General features: G+C 36.3%; 2 protein-coding genes across 2 annotated transcripts; both read left to right on the top strand.

The window, feature by feature from the left end:
- The first annotated feature begins 726 nt into the window (after nt 1-726).
- LOC137940667 (uncharacterized) lies at nt 727-7,629 on the top strand. Its single transcript, XM_068785816.1, has 8 exons — nt 727-973; nt 1,157-1,250; nt 3,999-4,118; nt 4,203-4,251; nt 5,858-5,957; nt 6,162-6,223; nt 6,393-6,451; nt 7,324-7,629. Exons 1-8 carry the CDS (start codon nt 822-824, stop codon nt 7,426-7,428), a joined length of 741 nt encoding a protein of 246 aa, XP_068641917.1. The 5' UTR covers nt 727-821; the 3' UTR covers nt 7,429-7,629.
- A 3,891-nt stretch (nt 7,630-11,520) lies between these two features.
- Nucleotides 11,521-17,172, top strand: LOC137940611 (BTB/POZ domain-containing protein At2g04740). The gene is given in 2 exon segments (XM_068785766.1): nt 11,521-12,222; nt 16,430-17,172. Coding segments are annotated over 2 exon segments (1,221 nt in total). The 5' UTR covers nt 11,521-11,744.
- The last annotated feature ends 603 nt before the right edge of the window (nt 17,173-17,775 follow it).

Raw genomic sequence — 17,775 nt, 5'->3', positions numbered from 1 at the left:
TGTGTTGTATTTTTGTATATACAATTGTAATTTTTTATATTAAATAAGTGATTGAGTTTTATTTGTATTATTTTTATTTTTATTATTACGATGTTTGTGTAGTACGATGTTTGTATAATTATTTTATATTTAGATATTATAAAATTACAATTTTAATAATATAAAAGTAAGCATTTATTTAATTGTTCTGTTTAATATATTTTTTTATTAACTAATATTAATTTAATTTTCTTAAAGTCAAATATATTAAAATATTTTATTTAATAAATAATTTATCTGCACTTTACACCACACTTTCCATTGTACACATTAACACAAACAAGTATTTTACACTACACTTTCTATTGTGCACACTAACACAAACAAGTACTTTACATTCCCTCTCACTTTCCCTAAGGTAAGTACTTTACATTCCCTCCCACTTTCCCCCTGAACTTACATTGTGTCATCTAGAGTAATGCTAGGAGGGATTTTAAGAGTGATTTGGGGAGATCTCTCTCACTTCCTTCAATTTCCTCGTGCTTGCATTGTTTTTGCGATGCCTCCCTACACCTCACAAAAGGGTTCAAACTGCGTCCATTATGACTCGTTTGCCCATGTAACTCACTTCAATATGTGACTCGGCAGTTTTTTAACGCTTGTTGGCCCATTTAACTCACTATAGTATTAAAATGTTTTTGACCGAGTCGAGGGGAATCTAGTATTTACAGACGCTACTGAGAACGGGCACCGGTTTACTTCGATCTTGCCAAAGTCGATCAAAAGTGAAAGGGTCGCCTTTCCTTCTCCGGCTGCACAGAAGAGCTCAGATTAGATCTTCAATGGCGGAAGACCTTGTTTTAGATACCGCAATCAGAGATTGGGTTCTGATTCCTCTGTCGGTGGTGATGGTTTTGATTGGAATTCTTCGTTACTTTGTCTCCAAGCTTATGCGAACCACGCAAACACCGGATGAGAAGATCGTCAGGGAAGGGTTCGTATCTCTAAGATGATGAATCTATGCTAAAAAACCTTAATCTTCTACTTTTCTACCTTACACTTTTTTTGGTATTGGATTGATGGGGTGCTTGAATGGATTTCAAATCAAAACCTATTTTTTTTAAATATTCTTCTTCGTCCAAGTTTTATTGAACATGAAGTTTTGTTCTGGCTTTAGGCAGGTCGTTTTGAGGGCGAGAAACTTGCGAGCTGCTGCAAATTTCATTCCTGCGAAGTCTTTTCGTTCCCGGAGGGTCTATTACAGCAATGAGGTGGGAAAATTTCACGTTTTATTTCCTTATGTTTCTGAGAAAATTATTTATTGTAATAACAGTGGGTGCTTTAGTTATTCTGGTTTTAGAACGTAAAAAAGGAGGAAGAGGTTTTGATTGTAAATGAAGCTGCCTCTGAACATTAAGAAGAATTAGTTTCAATCAGTAAATGAAGCTGCTACTGAATATTATGATTATGCAGTGTCAAACTTGATGCTAACTTGCTTAAAACTTTCAGGCTATATATAACTTTTGAAAGCCTCTAAGAAATTTGTCTCTGAGAGAGATTTTTTTTTAGTTTTTTTAATGTTCAGAAACGAATTTGTTTTGTTTCATGCTATTTTTGAGTTATGACACCTTGTTTTCTTCATTGAAAGTATTACTGTTAGAAAATTTAATTAGGAGTATTTGGGTAATTCTGCTACCCCTAGTAGTCAGACAGTAGTATAGGTAGTTAGTCTATAAGTTTGACCTGTCTTCTATTTATTTTATAGCTGCTGTATATTCAGTGTATTATGGGCACATGTACTAAAGGGCATTTTGTCATTTGTCCCCTTTTGCACTTAAGAGATATAAATATTGTTAGGAGTCGAGTTTAACCCCTAATGACAGCAGCCTCTCTAACACTGCTTTTTCATCTTCTTCTCTTTCTCTTTCTCTTATCTCTTATCTCTTTCATTATTTCAATGTCATACTATTACAATTACCATTCCAATGTCTTGTGGTTAAGCAACTGTTAAACATCAAGTAGTGAGTTACTGATCATAATTCATAGTTTGATTTTCAAATGCAGTGAAAAAGTTTTTTTTGGAGAATATTGTAGTACATTCCTCAGTTTCAGTAATCATATGAAGTATATGGATATTCAATTAAAAAATGAAACATATGCAAGGGCTTCTGGGTCCCATGAATGATTTTCTCCTACTCACTGTAAGTTTTGGATACCAGTTTGATAGTGTGAGTAGTCTAGCATATATTGACAGTGAAGCGCCACCTGAAGGGGTTCTTTCTGCTATGTAGATTCAATTATGGAAAATGCTTAAGGGGAAATTGAGAAGGATTTAACTTATACAATTAATTCAGATGGCTTAAGTGGTGAGTTTCATCTGTGGTGTTGTGTTACAGTTGCATGTCAAAAGGAGTGAAGGCAAAATATAACATTTTCTGAGGTAAACAAGCTTTGTGGTGTGTGATGTGAGCCAATGATTAAGGAAATACATGGAAGTTATAGGTGGCAGAGTATGAGTAATTGAATTCTATTGGAGAAAGGTTGAGACTAGCACACTCTGAGATAGTCATCTGAGATGCTTTTGCCATTTCAAAGGAGACCTGATAGTATGCTCATAAGGATAATCTTGTAGTTATCGATTGAAGGATCGACGGTAACTAGAGTGAAGCTAGATGTGGTCTAAAGCTAGAGTGACGAAAAGGTAGATGTGGCTGGGGTGCTTCGCTCAACGTTCACATGGGGGTTTCTATTGTAAGGTCTTGGGTTCAAGTCTTACCAAGGGTAAAAGGTGTGTGAGTGTGTCTAATCAACATATGAAAAAAAATAAAAATAAAAATAAAACTAGAGCAAAGCTGAGAATGACATAGATAGATGTGGTTAAAGAACTTGACAAAGGGTTACTGAACAATTGATTTAGATGGTAGCAGAGCAGGATACGGAGGAATCATGTTGTTGAACACGATAATCGGGATGGAGTTAAGATAGTGATGATGATGATGTTTAAGCTAGTGGATTGTATCCTTGCATCAATTGCCACATGGGTTTTTGTGTTTATGGTTTGAGGTCTTGAGTGCAAGTCTCGCTGAGGTTGGTAGGGATGGACAAAAGTTGAGCCAAGCCCAAGGTTGCACAGGCTTGCACATAATTTTATAAGCTCGAGCTTGACTTGGCTTTGGCAAAAATATGGTTTGGATTGGCAAACATATGGCTTGGATTGGCAAACATATGGTTTGAATTGGCAAACAAATGGCTTGGATTGGCAAACATATGGTTTGGATTGGCTAACATATGGTTTGGATTGGCAAACATATGGCTCCTCTCAACCTGTTAGGTTTACCTCTTCTGCAAAATGGCATTATTAAAAAATATATATTTCAAGCCAGCTCATGAGCCAAATTGAGATGACCTTGACAGTTTTGGGGCTTGGTTCATTTTAGCTAACATGCTCGACTCGGGGTTTGAGTTAGGTTCTGAACTGAACCGAGCTGAGCCTTCCTGATTGGCTTGGTTCAGTGCCACCCCTAAAGACTGGGGCATTGTCGTGTGGTTTTAGAGAGATCTAGATGGGTAGGAAGCGTGGTGAGGGGAAGAGGGATTGGAGGGAGGGGTATCTTCAAATAAAGATTTGTTGTTCATGCATATCAAATCACTGAAACTGTCAAATGTTTGGCCACTTGGAATGAAGAGAAAGACTAACATCCAAAAACATTGTTGTTATGGGTATCAAATTGCTGGCAGTCAAATTGTTTAGCTACTTGGAATTATTCTAGTGCTCAATGCAAACATGTCTTTAGTTTTCATCTTTTCCAGTGGTTAACAGAAACATGTCTTTAATTTTCATCTCCATTTCCTTTGTGCAATTAAAATTTCAAATTTTTAATTGATTAGATTTAGTCTAAAAGGCTTTTTCACAGTCTTGAAGGCCATGCTTCACTAATATTTAGTGACACCTGAAGATTCATTTGCATTTAACAAGTTGGCATGCTTTCTTTTCTGAGTAGTTTTTCATGCTATTTTAGGAGAATGGTTTGCTACATGTTCCAAAAGGTCAATCTCAAAATGCCCAAGCTCAAATGTTGTCTGATCCTAACATGGCAATGGACATGATGAAGAAAAACCTTTCCATGATCATACCCCAGGTAATTTTCATATTTTTAGAGTTTGGCTCATTTGCTTGGCAGATCAATTTGGTGTGACTGACATCTTTGTTTTTGTCTGTTCAGACCCTAACTTTTGCATGGGTGAACTTTTTCTTCTCTGGTTTTGTGGCAGGTGAGTTATCCTTAAGACAAGAACCTAAACTTATTTCAGTTGTATTTTGTCTTTCTTTCCATACATTTGACTTTCTAGTACCATTGGAGTTTTGACTCATCATTATATTTCACGAGTCATGTTCATTTCATGAATGCTTCTTCTGTTCGCTTGTATGGTGTTTCCAAGAGATTTTAATCTGCATACTTGATATTATTTAAGATGACTTCTGTTCTGGTGTCGTTTTCCATCAATATATCCTGGGAAACCAATAATGATGCATTTTTCTCTGTAAGACAACTTTTGAAGAAATCTTTGGAGATGAAAAGTCTTCAGTATTTCCTAAAATCAAGAACAAAAGCCTTCAGTGGGTAGTGTTTATTCAGGGTAGCCTAACAATGGTGCCTTGAGATTTGATTTAGTGGAAGTAAAGGGGATCATGTCCCAAGAGGATACATTGATATCATTAAGGTTATTTGCACCTTGTCTGAGAATAATAGGGAGGATACTTGTGTATTTGTTGTGACTGTGACTGACACTGATGAACACCTTTAAGCTCATCGTTGATCAGGGCAGGCTTTGGTATGCTTGAGATCAATTAGATATTTGAAGAGATCAATTTACTGTTTTTTTCACTTTAATCTACAAATACCACACATAACCCCAAATTCCTGGAACTGCACACTTTGATTTAATGCAATTGTGCATACAAGAAGAAAGGAAAGGGCATACAAGGACAGGAAGGAAAAGAAGAAAATGAGAAAATAGAAAGAGAGGGAAGATAGAAGTAAATGAAAAGGACAAAAATAAAATTAAATCATGTGCTGTCACGTTAGCCTAGCCATGTACAAGAATCGTTTTTCAAATTTTTTTTATTTTTTTTTTGGGCTCTTTCAGAACTTCTAAAAAAAATAAAAATAAAGGGTGTCATTTCTATGAACTTTGAGTTGTTATTTATATGGGAAATTGAGCAATCATAAGGACTTCCATTAGTACCTTAATTATACTAACCAAAGTGAATGTTAAATCTTGTTTATTAAGGGTCACATACCACCAGTCCTATTCTTATTATATTGGAAATGAAAATTTTGAAATTCAGGAGTCTTAGTCTTGGCAGCACATCGAATATGCTGATTTTGTTGTAGCTGTTAAAACCAAACTGATTTGCTTTGTTTATTGGAATTGTACTGGTACAATACCTGCCTTAGTGGTTGAAGTTTGCATATATCATTGCCTTTGATAATATTTCACGTTCATGTAAATTCTGATAGATTAGAAACTTCCTTTTCTTTTCCCGTGTAGTTAAGACATGATGTATTATTACCCTTCGCTGCTGATACCAGAAAAAGTTTGACCAAATTATAAAGTTTTGCTCAAATGATTTGTTTATGTGGTGTGCACTTTATAGATTGTAGGACTTCTTTCCTGTCATATTTGATTTCTTCAGTCTGTTCTTTTATGAAGTTCTACTTGTATACCCTTTTGTCTCTAACTTTACTTTTTTCTAGAATATTAGGCAATCTTTCCTGATATTTAAGCGCTTTCTTATTTTATCTTTACCCCTTTCTGTTTTTTTGTGAGATATTTTCTTTTTTCCTACCTTTCTCACTTGTGTTCTATTTTCCAGCGAAGATACCTTTCCCACTTACGCAGAGGTTTAGGTCAATGTTACAGAATGGGATTGACTTGAGCACTGTCGATGTTAGCTATGTCAGTAGTCGGTCATGGTATGCTTGCTCATTTGTAATGTTAATTTCAGCAACCTTTTCTATTTTTATGAAAAAAAATAGTGTCAAAAGAAGCAAGTGGATATTGATGATTTATCTTCTCATCAAGGGGAAAAAAACAAAACCCACTCGACCTTTCCCCGAGAAGTTCAGAGATTCTTGTAAAAATTTTGTTCATCTGATGATTGACCACCTCCCTTGCAGGTACTTCCTGAATCTTTTTGGATTAAGGGGTTTATTCAGTCTTATTTTGGGGGAGGAAAATGGTCAGTACTGGTCTTTCATTGTTTAATTTTCCATGTATGTTATTTTTTTCTTTAGTTTATATCGTATTTTCTTTATCATTTTTTTTTCAAATATTTGGGGTTAAAGGTACTCCTGACAAATGGGTTGTCATTTGCTGGAAAATTATGTGATTTTTATTTGATTATTCAGCCATGGATGATACACAACGGATGATGCAGATGGGTGGGTTTGGATTTGATGCTTCAAAGGTACTTTTTTGACATTCTATTAACTAGAAAACATATGAACTAAGAAGATGGTTTTGAATTTTGAAATTCTATTTTTTTAAATAGAATTTAAACATTTTCATATTATCCCAAATATCTGAAACACAAATCCTGAAAACTTGAGTCAAATGAACATTTTTAATCCTATTAGAAAATGACACTTGATCTTCGGATAGATTGATACTGATATCAAACTCGGATAATGGGTATATGAATTTGAATAAGTTGATACCTGCCCATATTGACCCTCAATACAATAACTGATCACTGATTGATAACTTGTTTGAGTTCTGTGGCAAATACAGAACAAAACAAAGATGGGAGAAAAATGCATAAACAGTGATAGTTTCCTGATTCTTGATAGGAAGCGGGTTTTTCATTTCAAACTTATGGAAATGCAGATCTAAAAGTTTGTGTTAGTGGAAGTGGAAATATGTTGATTTTGAATACAGTGGCTGTTTTAAGATAGGGATGGTAGTGGGGCAGGTCCAAACATGTGATACAGTACCCTGCTGTGCAATGATTTTTGTAAAATCTTGACTCTGCCTAGCACCATGAGATGAAACACCATCTTAGCCTGTCCCGCCACATGATACAGGAGACTGTTCTATCCCACTTTTATCTTTTTTTTTTTTTTTTAGTAGAGTTAATTTATCATTAACTTGCTTAATACATTTCAAACTTTTTTTTGGATATTTACATTATTACATAGCTAAGCCCTCTATGTAGATTGTCAGTGTCAAAGTGTATGAAGTGCAAAGTCTATTTGACAAAAATAAAACTTCTGTCTTGTGTGCTTCTTTATCATTCACATAGCAGTAAGCAGGTGATCTTGATCTATTTTTGTATTCCAGAGCTTGAGCGCAGAGAAAGATAGTCTTGACATTGTCCAGCACGATTGGGCCCTACCAAGATTCGAGCAGAGAGCAGAAGCAGTCTTAAGAAAACTCGTAAAATGATCAAAAATTTCCCCATTCAAAAATCTGAGGTGAGATGTTAGGCTTCACGGACAACTTTTCTGCACTTGGATGTACTCTTGACCTGAATCACTCTTTGATGATCTGAAGCTAGATTTAAGTTAGTATTTATTTACAGGTTTCATGACAATTTTTGTTCTTATGGTGCTGTTTTCTGGGTGAGAAATTGTTGCATGATCTGAAGCTGCTTGTTTAGCAAATGTAGGGAGATTAAATTTTGGGTCATTTAGAACAATATAATCATTGTTATCAAAACTGATCTGGTCACTGACATGGAGAAATGAAGGGGTTCGGCTGAGCCCAGGTCAACTAGATTGGATTACTTGGAGAAATGAAGTTTGATTGAACCTAGGTTAACCAGATTTGATAGGGGTATGAAAGGATCGGATCCGATCCGTTTATGGATACCCGAAATTTGGATATTTGGGAAATTATCCATAATCGGATAATTTGAATCCGATTCGTTTAGATAGTATTCGTATCTAAATTATTGTAATAAAAATGAATAAAAATGTTAAAACATATATAAAATTAAAAAATAGTAAAACAAAAATTATTTTCATATTTCATATCTTCTATCATAAAATATATTCGAACAAGTTCATAATACGCTGCAACAAAATAAATCTTCAGAATTAAATCTTTTTGGCTCCTCTACCCCTTCACTATCATCATCAAACCTGAAAAATTAAAAATCAATTAAGTATAAATATTATATAAAATTTGTACTAAAAGCCCTATTGAATTTTATTTCTTATTTTAATTAAAAAATAATATAAATCAAACATTCTCTTATTGGATTTAAGATCTCATGATAATGTAGTAGATAATTAGGTTAAGTGATGTCTTAATCCATTCTCTCAATGTATTTATATTAATAAAAAAATATAATTATATCGGGATAAAAAGGGATAAAAATCAAAAGTAAATTACATCATGCAACTATACTTCGATTTTATCTTTCAATACTCTTCCTCAAGCTGGGAGAGAGAAAACATCCTAAATACCCAACTTGTTGTATATAGTGGTTTGAATATTAAATGTGATTGGTTTTGTAAGAATGTCTACCTCTTGTCCTTGAGATGAAACATGTCTGAGAGATAAGATGTCAGTTTAAAATTTCTCCCGTATAAAATGGTAATATACTTTAATATGTTTTGTTCTCTTGTGAAAGACCATATTTGAAGCAATATGAATGACTGTCTGGTTGTCACAATATAATTCTATAGAAACTCCTTTATAGAACCCTAATTCAATGAGAAATGATCTGATCCATAGAATCTCATTAATTGTGTCGGCCATAACTTTGTACTGTGCTTCAGCACTGGATCTTGCAACAACAGTCATCTTTTTATTTTTCCATTTAACTTGGTTATTTCCCACTAAGGTATAATACCTAGAAGTGGGCTTCTTGTTATTAGGTGATTCAGCCCAATCTGTATCCACAAAACCTTCAATGTATTATTGCTAGTTAAGACAATATCATTCACGTAAATTGCCAGCCGGTTGAATCCAAACCGCAACATTGCATGGCTAAATTTGTCAAATCAAGTCCGAAGAAACTATTTAAGGCCTCAATATGCATACTAACTCCCCCTCAACCACAAGGGAAGGTGGTTGATGCATATATATTTCTTCTTTAATATCACCATTTAAAAATGCATTATTCACATCCAATTGATATATTGGCCAAGAGGAATTCGCAATGAGTGATAATAAGATTTGCATCGAATTTAATTTAGCTACCAGAGAGAAAGTTTCCTCAGAATTTATTCCATAATATTAAATATACCCCTTTGTAACTAGGCAGGCCTTGAGACGAGTCACAAAACCATTTGGATTGTGCTTGATAGTAAATACCCATTTACAACCCACAAGTTTCTTGTTGGGTGGAAGTAAAACTAAGGTTCAAGTTTGATTCTCATAAAATACATTTATTTTTTATTCTATTACCGTCTTCTATCCTAGATGTCTCATTGCTTCTTAATACGACTATGGGATAAAGATGGAAGAAACAAATGTAAGAAGTTGACAGTAAGAAGAAGACGATGGTGATAAACAAAATTAGATATAGGATAAAAAGTAGAGGGCTTAATGAAAGTCCAAGGTTCCTTTCGAAGAGCTATGGGCGAAGTTTGAAACTGTCAAGAAAATAAAATAGGAGAATATAGGCTCACCTCATAGGGATTTGTCGAAAAACACAAATAGGAATGAATTTTAAATTCATTGTATGCATAAATTTTACATAAATAAAATAATATAAAAATTAGTATAAAAGTTTTTATGTAAAAAATATTTTATGCTTTTCATTAAGTTATTATTAATAAAAATATAATAATTCAAATGATATGGAAATAACTCGTGTAAAGTTTAAGACACCTGTAACTACGCGAGCCACGTGTACGACCCCGATGGAAAGGACGGCGGAGCCTCGCATCCCGACGTCTGTCCGAATAAATCGCAGTTATTCGCCACGTGTTAACTGTTTATTGGGCAGACATGACTTGGCACTTTAGCGCAGACCTAGGAGCTATTTACCCTCTATAAATTCAAAATTCGGAGAAACAGACAGCGGGAGTTTCATTCTCTCCTTGTTGAAGAAGATATGGAAGAAGACAGTATTGACGAGAGTGAAAGCTTGGTCTCTCCGAAGAATCTCCAGCTCCGAGGAGCCTTCCGTGGCGACGATGAAGAAAGGAAAGAAACAGGGGGCCAGGAGAAAGAAGCGATGGCTGAAGATGAGAAGCACGCCGAGAAAAGCTATGTGAACGAGAAGGATGGAACGGAAAGAAGCCAAGGGCTTATTGATCATTTACTCCACATTTTACCTGTTTCCGTTACAGGAACATCTAAGGATGAATCGGTAGCGGATGAAGGACTGATTGATCATTTACTCCACGGCTTACCTGCTTCAATAACAGGTGCATCTCCCTCTCGCGATTCATTTTTTTTTTTTTTTTTTTGCCCTTAATCCTTTTGGTCCTTTCCTCGTGAGATTTAACTTAATTGCAAATGTGCATTTTGGGATTTTTTTTTTGGCTGGGAAAGTAAGAGATTACTAATGGAGATTCTCGTGTGCAGAGGATGCGGCACCTGCTTCTGACGAAGCCACCCTTCTCATTTCTACCATCATACACGAGTAGCTGTTGCAGAGTGCAAAGCAGTGTTTGTCTTTTTTCTTTGTTCTTTTTCCTTATTCAAACTGTTGTTTTTTGGGTTTATTTGAGGATCTGCAACATGGATGGGTGTAATGTAGTTGTTAAAACTTGAAAGCAAGATTACTGCAAATAAAAGAAAATAAATGCACAGAAATCGAACCCAAGACACAAGTGAGGAGAGAGAACAGATTTACTACCATGGGAGCTTAGATTCGAGAAGTTGTTCTTCACCGTAGCCCGTCTTAACTTCAAATGATTTACATCCACAACACCCACCGATTTCTTGAACGAGATTCCAGTTATTCTTTTTCTTTTTGTGGTGATAAAGCAAATTAGAGTTTGGAGTGAGCAGCTAATGGAGTGTTGATTAGTTTAACATTTTTCATAAAACACTCTACCACCTTCCCAATGTATTTCCTCCATGAAAGCTCAATTTTCCCTTCTGTTTTAATCTGGTTCAATCTCCATCTAATATGTGTTTTCCAGTTCTTAAATCTTTCATCTCAAATTCACCATTTAATTGTGTCATTAATTTGACATAAAGCAAAGAATCATCTGCAAGTTTTCAGGATTAAACACAATAATCATACTATTGATAATCCATTTTTTTTACCTAAATACTAGTTACCATCTAACTTTTAAAATAAGCCCGGCAAGTCTATTGATAATCCATTTTATTGTTCTATTAGTCCCTTTAAAATTTGGATTTAGGTTATTTTGTTCACAATTACCCAAATCACGAGAGAGAACTTTGTAAATTTTAGCTCGTTCATACATAAGATTACAATAGTTTAATTTATATTTAACTAATATTTTACATATTCTCATATTATTTATAGATCATTTTAAAAATATTTTTTATTATATTGAATGATACTACTAGGGATTATATTTGAACCTAATACTTCAAAAGAATCCCAACGGCTGCTACTGAACTCGGCCGGAAATGGATGTGTCCTACTAAAGCCGCACATCCAGCAAGCTCATCGACCTTGAGGTCCGTCCCCTTCTGTGCATAGGGCGACTTTCAGTGGCGATACTTTCACCAGCCGGGAAGAAAAATGGATTTTCTTCGAATCGAATTTCCGCTCAGGAACCTATTCTCAGCTCTGCACACCAGACCTCACCGAACATAAACGGATGTCGTCTACTCAACGGTCGTGGACGATCGATCCCGACCTGGATGGCCTCGATCTCGACCCAGACGACTACCACCACTCCGTTCCCCTCAAGAAGGTTCCCGCTGGGGATATCTTTGAGGCCGCTCGGGCCGGCGACCTCGACCGCCTTCGCTACTTGATCAACTTCGGTGTCAACATCAACGCCCGGGATGCCTGGGATTCCGTCGCCCTCTACTACACTTGTCTCGCCGGCCACATCGATGCCGCCCGGATGCTTCTCGAGAACGGCGCTATCTGCTCGGAGCACACATTCGACGGCGACCGCTGTCACTATGCAGCCTTGAATTTGAGTGTCAGGAAGTTGTTGAAGGTGTTTGAGGCCAGGCCGCCACCACTCGGCGCGCTTGAGGGGGCACTCAGGGACACCTTCCTGGACTGCCGCGCCAATAGGGTTTATCCGGACGAGGCTGATAACTACAATTCCCTTCAAAGTGCTGGTCAGTTATCAGTTTTTTTCTGTTTGGTACGCCGTTAATTAGTCTGTTGAGCTTGAAGTAAACGTGAGAATTGAGGTGCTTAAATGTTGTGTAGATATTTTGATCAGGAAACTCTCATTACAGTTGATACGAGAAATGTGAACATATAAAATGAGGTAATCGGAAATTGAGGTCTCTGACCCGAATAAAAAGAATATAGTTATTTCAATAAAAAGGATAAAGATTATAAGTAAAATTTTCTTTTTTAAGAAGATTATGCAGAGAAATTGGATCACCGTGGGTAAGACAAACTGAAAATTCATTATGGTGGTCTACATTTTTTAGAGATGTATCCGCTTTCTGTTTTGAGGGGCCACTAATCTTTTATTTTAAATCAGAACTTGAGAGTGAGGATGACCATGCCACCTAATTTTTCTTAAACCTTTCCGAAAAAAGTGAAACCATACCCTTTTGATGAGTTATTCACTTTCTTTTATCTAGCCAAAAAAGGGAGAGGGAATTCTCTATGTGCTGTCAATTCGATTCTCACTTTTTGTATGGACTAAGTCATTTTCATTCAATGCTATTGAGAAAGTGAATATGCTTGCAACTATTCTGTGCAATAACATGTCCATTGATGCCAAAGTTTCTAAGATTATGTGGGGAATAACCATCTAATTGTGGTAAGTGTTGTTTTTTATCAGTTTCATTTTATTATGTAGAGCAACTATTGTTTCCAGGAGACCTTTTAAATGAAATGTTGAAGTTTTATTTGAAACTAGTTACCAGCTGTTTGTGCTAGTTTCATCCTGTGGGGTCTTTGGAATGAACACAATCGTAGGGGGTTTGATGGTAAAAGTGAAGCAGTTGACCGTGTGGCGGGGCATATTTCTTCTTGGCTCCTGACGAAGAAGTCTTTCTCCTCCTTTGTGGGTACCCCTATCCGTGAAAACTGGAGTAATTTGGCTACGATGCACTCTGGGACAAAGGTCCCGATTATGCAGGAATGGATCGTTCCTAAACCTGGTTACTTTAAGTTGAACTTTGATAGCTCTTTTCTTGGTAATCCCGGGATCTCTAGATTCAGAGGGGTTATATCGGATCATTCAGGCAACCAGTTTTTCTTATATGCCGGCCCTTTAGGAATCACCAATTCTACGTCTGCGGAGCTTTATGGCCTTATCAACGGGTTTCGTGTTTTCAGAGATAAGTGCACCGATATCCTTCATATTGAAGGGGAATCAAAGGTGGTCATTGGATGGTGCGAGTGTGCATCCCCTCCCCCGTGGTGCCATTAGGACACTTTTTCGGAGATTCTTGAAATTACCTCAATTTTATCTTGCGAAGCAGGGAGCTACTCTACAATCGCTGGTTGTTAGGGAAATGCTCCCTCTTTTGTAATTTCTCTTGTTAATATAAATACATCTTTTTCAAAAAAATAAAAAATAAATTTCCAAACGTATATTCTATATAATACTATATATTTGGCTTAAACCAAGTGGCTAATCAGATGATGGGGTGTTAGAGCCAAGAGTGAAGGAATTGCATGAAGGAGATTCCAACTCTGGTTTGGAAGGATTATCTTGGACATAATCATGTTTTCCGGTAGGTGCTATCTTCTAAAAGTAGCAACAAGTGAGATGTTGGTGTTGATTGAAAGGTTATAGATGTTCCCTCACAAGATCTTCCAATAGTATTTGTTGGCCTATTCTGACACGTGAATGGATTTTTGGAGAATATCTGAAGCAGTGTTAAATAGCCCATAACGTTACCTTGCTGGTTTTTGCATTAGTTTACTTTCACCTTCTTTTTTATTTTGAGTTTTACGCCTAGGAATGTGATACAAGTTTTCTCACCTTCTTTCAGTCACTCAAAAACTCTGTTCATTTCAACTAGAAATGGAGCAAATATTTTTAGAAGTGTCTAAGCTCCTTAGTCCTTTGAAGGACCGGAGGATTGAGAGTTGAGTCACTCATCTGCAGAAAAAGTCTTACATCTTTATTACGTGCCTGTTCAGTCCACAAACTGAGGTTTCTAAGTGGAGAATATGCTTTGCACAAATTATTTTTTTTCAATTTATTTACTTGACTTTGTGCTGTTTGGCTCTTTGGTGATTGGTAAGAGCTGTTCGAAGTGTGAACAATTCTTGTATAACTACTCCCTGCATGTTAACCAAAGCTGGAGCCCACACTTAAGAAGGCATGACCTTATTTTCTATCGATGATTGAGGCTGAAGTCCTTGTTTGCTGAAAGAGAGTTGCTTTATGACATGTCCAAGTTCAGTAAGAAGGTTGAAATTTACATGTACAATGTAAAAATATGAAATACAGAAGATTGAGAGAAGAGAATTAGAGGAAAAAGGGAGAAGAGGATGCTGGAAAAGAGAACTAGAGAGGAGCTCTCGTTGTGCGTCTGAATTCGATCCCTTATCCTTTTATTTTACTTAAATGAGAATAAGGGACAATGATCAAGATACTGCTCTTACACTTAACTACGTATTTACCAATCTACACCTCTAAATTACATGGAAATTGGACCACAATGACATCTATACATGCTGAGTAAGGTAGTATCCTCATTAGTAAATACAGACCATGTGAAAAGATCAAACTGCCCCTTTTACTGTTTTCTAACACTCCCCTCAAACTGGAGCATAGATGTCTAGAAGCCCCAATTTGTTACAAAATGTCCCAAATTCATGTTTACCCAATGCTTTACTAAATATATCACTAACTTGGTCACCAAACTGAACATAGGAGTAGCAACTTCCTTCTTCATTACTGCATCTCGAATAAAGTGGCAGTCAACTTCCATATGTTTGGTCCTCTTATGAACCATTGGATTCTCCTCAATGAATATAGTTGTTTGATTATCACAATACATGGTTATAGGTTCAATAACCTATAGATTCAACTCTTGAACAACTGATCTCACCCATATCAATTCACTGACAGTATGAGCCATAGTTCTATACTTAGTTTCTACATTAGATCAGGCCACAACATTCTACTTCTTGTTCTCCCAACTTATCAAATTTTCTCCTACAAATACACAATAGCAGGTGATGGATTCTCTATCAAGTTTAGTGTTGGCATTATTTGCTATATCTTCAAATGACCATGAGGTTTAAAGAACAACCTTTTCTAGGTGACCCTTTTAAATAGCGTTATATTCTCTATGCAGCCTCTGGACGCTCCATGAATTGGCTCACCACACTCGCAAAAAAAAAAAGGCAATTTTGACTCCAGCTTCGATCAGCCCCTTGAAGGGCAAATTTACCTTTTTACGCTTGAACTCCTCTTTTCTAGGAGGTGGTGCCACTTTTTTTTTTTTTTTTTCTTCTTTTCTTCTTTGGGGGTAATTTTGGATCTTTATTATTCTACCCCTCTTTAGTATGAACCTTGCCCTCAAGGTTGAAAATTGAGGAATCATAGAACGAATTCATCTTCACATGTCCAAAGTAATGCCCCCTAGATTTTCTAGAAAACAAAATCAAATTGCTACTTTTACCCTTAAGGTGGTGCCCCTTAGACTTTTTAAAAATAAATGATCCCCAAACTACAATTTGTTCCCCTCCCCTAGCTTGGCACATGTATGTTTTTCATTAATTTGGGTTTTATCATCTTGTGTGTGCATCACACCCAATATTTGGGAATGTTCATATGAATAGACATTGTGCGTGCAACTTCTAAGAGATGATGATTTTTATGCCTAACTACTCCATTTTGTTGTTGAATGAATACACATGAAATCAAGACCCTATCTCTCCGATACCATGTAAACTGATGAAATATGGAAGATTGGGAGAAGAGAGGAAAAGGAAAGAGAGAGAGGATGTTGGAAAAGAGAGCCAGAGAGAAGCTCTCGTTTGGGGTCACAATTCGACCCCTTATCCTTTTATTCACTTAAGTGCGAATGAGGGACAATGACCAATATACCCCATTTATACTTAACTACTTATAACTCCTAATTTACACCTCTAAATTACTTGAGAATTGGACTATAGAGACAACTAAACATAATAAGTAAGATAGTGCCCTCACTAGTAAATACAGATCATGTGAAAAGGCGAAACCCCTAATACTGTTTTCTAACATACACTAGTAATTGATAATTTAAAAAAAAAAAAAAAAGAGATCCGCCATCTTATTCATGTTGAGTGGTTTTAGAGTAATTTAGAGGTGTATGGCAAGTAACTTTATTAAGTTGTTGAACTTTGTCTGAACAGGTTATGCTTCAACAAATGAAGGATTAAACTCCTACTACTTTCCTCCAGATGTCATATTCTTTGTGCAAGGAAGGCCAATTGAAGCTCACAGAGCTATATTGAGTTCACGATCACCCTTCTTTAAGAAGAGATTTGCCACAAAATGAAAGGATCGAAGGGAAATAAGATTTGCAGGAGCAACACTTTCTCATCCTGCCTTGTACAGTTTCATTCATTTCTTCTATTCAGACCGGCTTGAAATCGTAGTTGATGAGATTGAAAGCCTGGTTGAGATATGTAAAGTCTGCAAGTGTGAGTCTCTTCAGAAAATACTTGAGAAGGAAATGATTCTCCTAAAACATGCAGAGTATAAAGCATTAGTTGAGGTGGATAGCTCTCAGAAAAGGTTCATCTTACAAGGGCTGTCACTGCCTGAGGAAGACCGACTTTCTGAATGTTTGCATCAGCTACTTCAAGTTTCCCTTGCCAATTCAAATCAGCAAAACACATTGTCTGTTGTTGATGATGAACGTATTGGGGACAATGAAGATGACCTTGCTGATGTTTATGTGAGAGTTGGGTATAGAAAGTTTCGCTGCCATCAGGTGATTTTGGCCTCCAGGTCAGAATATTTCAAGGCTAGGTTGTCTCGTATGGCCAACTTTCTGGAGGGCAAAGATGGAGTACCTTGTAATTCTCTACCTTCTATTGAAGAGCATGATATAAGTATTGAAGCATTCGAAAAGATGCTTGAGTACATGTAAGTCCACTATTCTAATGTATTTGGTAACTTTTTTATTTTATCTTATTTTAGATAAATTGTTTTGTATTGTCTTCTTCAACAACTCTCTAATTGCAGGTACACTGATCGTTTAAAGGATATAGATCCCGACCAAGCTGAGGAGATGTTTGATGCAGCTTCTAGATATTTGATGTTTCCTCTTAAGCGAGCAGTGGCAGATGCACTCCTACCACATCTGGAAATGGAATCGCCTGCAGAATTGTGCCATTGGCTTATTTTATCCGACATGTATGATCTCCTTTTTCAAATTTCATAAATTATTGATTAACATTGATTCAACTAGTCCGTCTTATTGTTTGACTAGTTCAAGTGAATGCTTTTTGTACTGGTGTTATTGTCGGTTTGTCTGTATCCACACGTCAAGCTAGCTATGCTAGCCAGCCATGGTGCTGAGTTTACTGGGAATGCTTACTGACAATAAATTTTCAATTTGCAGGTATGGAGTATTGAAGATTAGGGAATATTGCCTTGATGCAATAGCTTGTAACTTTGAGACTTTTGCTGATACGACTGAGTTCCGTTCGATGCTTCTGACACTCCCTCCACCATCTGGGGATAGCTCTAT

The sequence above is a fragment of the Aristolochia californica genome, unplaced genomic scaffold, assembly GCF_029961685.1.
Source record: "Aristolochia californica isolate CCGP_79_NKW_82.1479 unplaced genomic scaffold, dmAriCali1.0.hap1 SCAF_10, whole genome shotgun sequence".
In the NCBI taxonomy this organism is placed as follows: Eukaryota; Viridiplantae; Streptophyta; class Magnoliopsida; order Piperales; family Aristolochiaceae; genus Aristolochia; species Aristolochia californica.
This window is presented reverse-complemented; position numbering and strand designations above follow the sequence as displayed.

Coding starts and splice junctions, on each gene's coding strand:
- LOC137940667 (XM_068785816.1), top strand. CDS start 822: ATGGCGGAAGACCTTGTTTTAGATACCGCAATCAGAGATTGGGTTCTG. Junction 4,119..4,202: donor TTTCCATGATCATACCCCAG/GTAATTTTCATA, acceptor TTGTCTGTTCAG/ACCCTAACTTTTGCATGGGT. Junction 5,958..6,161: donor TATGTCAGTAGTCGGTCATG/GTATGCTTGCTC, acceptor CCTCCCTTGCAG/GTACTTCCTGAATCTTTTTG.